General features: G+C 43.2%; 1 protein-coding gene across 1 annotated transcript in view; it reads left to right on the top strand.

Annotated features, from left to right (window-relative positions):
• The window catches only part of rasgrf2b (Ras protein-specific guanine nucleotide-releasing factor 2b), a 116,210-nt gene that overhangs the window by 60,522 nt on the left and 53,188 nt on the right, over positions 1 to 2,500 (top strand). The window contains exon 9 of the mRNA XM_063193699.1: positions 1,901 to 2,019. Coding sequence (XP_063049769.1) covers positions 1,901 to 2,019 — 119 coding nt within the window. The remainder of the gene's footprint in view (positions 1 to 1,900; positions 2,020 to 2,500) is intronic.

The following is a 2,500-nucleotide window of genomic DNA, read 5'->3' as shown; positions in this document are numbered from 1 at the left end:
AAGTAGCGAAGTTCATCTCAACTGACCTGTTGACACTTAGTAGTAGTGGTCATTAAAATGACCAATGCGAGAGGAAAACATGTCAGTCTGTCTTACTCTTGTGAAAGTCTCAAGACTGATTAGCGCAGTGATAAGACAAGGACACATGCGGCATTAATAATGTTTGGTTTAAATTATTTTCTGATTTGCCTGTGTCTTCATACCTTAATATTCCTCCATGTTTCTTGTGCTGTTGTTCCCGACTGTCAAACCGTTCTTAAAAAACGCGCAGTAGTAGCCTTCCAGACGGCACAAAAGCATCCCATTGCATGTCCCTTCGCAGGTGCCCGTCTCGCCCGTTTGTATTTTAAACAACTCACTATTAAACGGAATGAAAGGAAGTCGTAGCCCCTTCTGTAGTTACCGCATCTGTGTGTGCTTTCTAGTGGATACTTTTATAAGCAAATATTCCAGAAGAGGTGTTATTCCACTTCCATGTCCGAGGACCGGCCAACTTGGCAATGACTTTAGGCTATCTACTTTGCGCATGAATTTGGACGGCGACCTCCACAGATAGGCCTATATGATATGAAGAAGTCCCTCCAGATTAAAGACAAAAATATTTTGCTCTCGTGTAGCTTAGGCCTACATTTGTGCCCTTCCACAACACTGTGCTTGGTGTTTCTGCATGGTAGCCTAAATATAGGCCTACTATAGGCTATGCCATTCCTCAGATCAGTAAATCTGTTCTTTGCATAGCATGCATGCATGGACCAGTTAATAGGCCTAACAATTCTAATTGCCCTATATTATATTATATTATATTATATTATATTATATTATATTATATTATATTATATTAGGCCTATATTATATTATATTAGCCTACATTATAGGGCCTACAGCCTATTATATAATTAATTAAAGCTGCTATGATGGTTAAGAAAATTATGGCTAGTGAAAAGGCCCAATGGCTAGTGAGTCAGGAAAACCACTAGCCAAAATGGCTGGTAAGCGAAAAAGTTAGTGTCAAGCACTGACACACACACACACACACACACACACACACACACACACACCTTAAAGGGGTATGCCACTATTTTAGGGCTTAATACAGTTCATATCGTTGGCCAGGGTTTATAAAGGTGGTAAAGTGTCTCATTTTTCATGTTAAGCGTTGTCTTGCTTTAAGACAAGTTAAAAGAGGGAGTATGTCGCTAAGCTAGTGATAGTCAATGGATCCGTGTAGCAAGACACTTTACCACCTATATAAACCCTGGCCAACGATTTTAACTGTATTAAGCCCCAAAATAGTGACATACCCCTTTAAGGATTTTAATACACAATGTTGTATGATATTCAGTACATAATGATGTTTCAGTGCTTCTGATGACGTCTCCATGACTCCCCTCTATGGTCTCTGCGGACCCCCTGCCATCTCTGGTTCCTCCGACTTGTGGGGGTCCAGTCCCCAGTTTAACTCCATAGTGCAGAGCCTATGTTATCACCTTACTGTCACCAAAAGTGTAATGTCTATGTCTTAATCTGTTACCTTTGGCTCTCGGTAATGTCATAGCAATGCAGGGTAACACTTTATTTTAATGGTTCACTATTGCAGTGGATCTACCACATTAGGTACAGTGTAATAACCAGTGTAACAATGTTTAATACAATGTAATACCAGTGTAACACCATACCAATGTTGTACATACATCTGGGGTTAGGGTTAGGGTTGGTACATGGTATTACATGGTATTAAATATTGTTAGACTGGTTATTACACTGTACCTAATGTGGTTGATCCACTGTAACAGTGAGCCATTAAAATAAAGTGTTACCCAATGTTGGAATAATGTAGTTGAGCCCACCTGCAGTAAGAGGCTACGAACTATGAGCATCAGCACGTTTCTGTCCTCCGCAGGGTTATGCACGATGAGGTGAGTGACACGGAGAACATCCGCAAGAACCTGGCCATCGAGCGCATGATCGTGGAGGGCTGCGACATCCTCCTGGACACTAGCCAGACCTTTGTCAGACAGGGTGAGTGGACACACACACACAAAGTGCACAAGTCACACAAACGCATGGAGGCACAAACATAGGGCATGCGCACACACATTCCTGCACACACACACACACACACACACACACACACACACACACACACACACACACACACACACACACACACACACTCAGACACACACACACACACACACACACACACACACACACGCACACACACACACACACACACACACACACACACACACACACACACACACACACACACACACAGGGACAGGCATAGACAAGTGACATAGACATAGAAATACCCACATATACCGATAAAATCATCCCAGTACTCTCAGGTACCCCCCACTCAAATGCCTCCTACCCCCACCTCACCAGCCATCCAGCTGTCCACCTCTCTCCACACCCATCACCACCTGCTGCTGTCATGCACCACACACACACACGCACGCACGCACACACACACACACACACACACACACACACA

This window comes from Engraulis encrasicolus, chromosome 3 (genome assembly GCF_034702125.1).
Source record: "Engraulis encrasicolus isolate BLACKSEA-1 chromosome 3, IST_EnEncr_1.0, whole genome shotgun sequence".
Classification (NCBI taxonomy): Eukaryota; Metazoa; Chordata; class Actinopteri; order Clupeiformes; family Engraulidae; genus Engraulis; species Engraulis encrasicolus.
The sequence above is the reverse complement of the archived record's forward strand: the minus strand, read 5'-3'. Positions and strand labels throughout refer to the sequence as shown.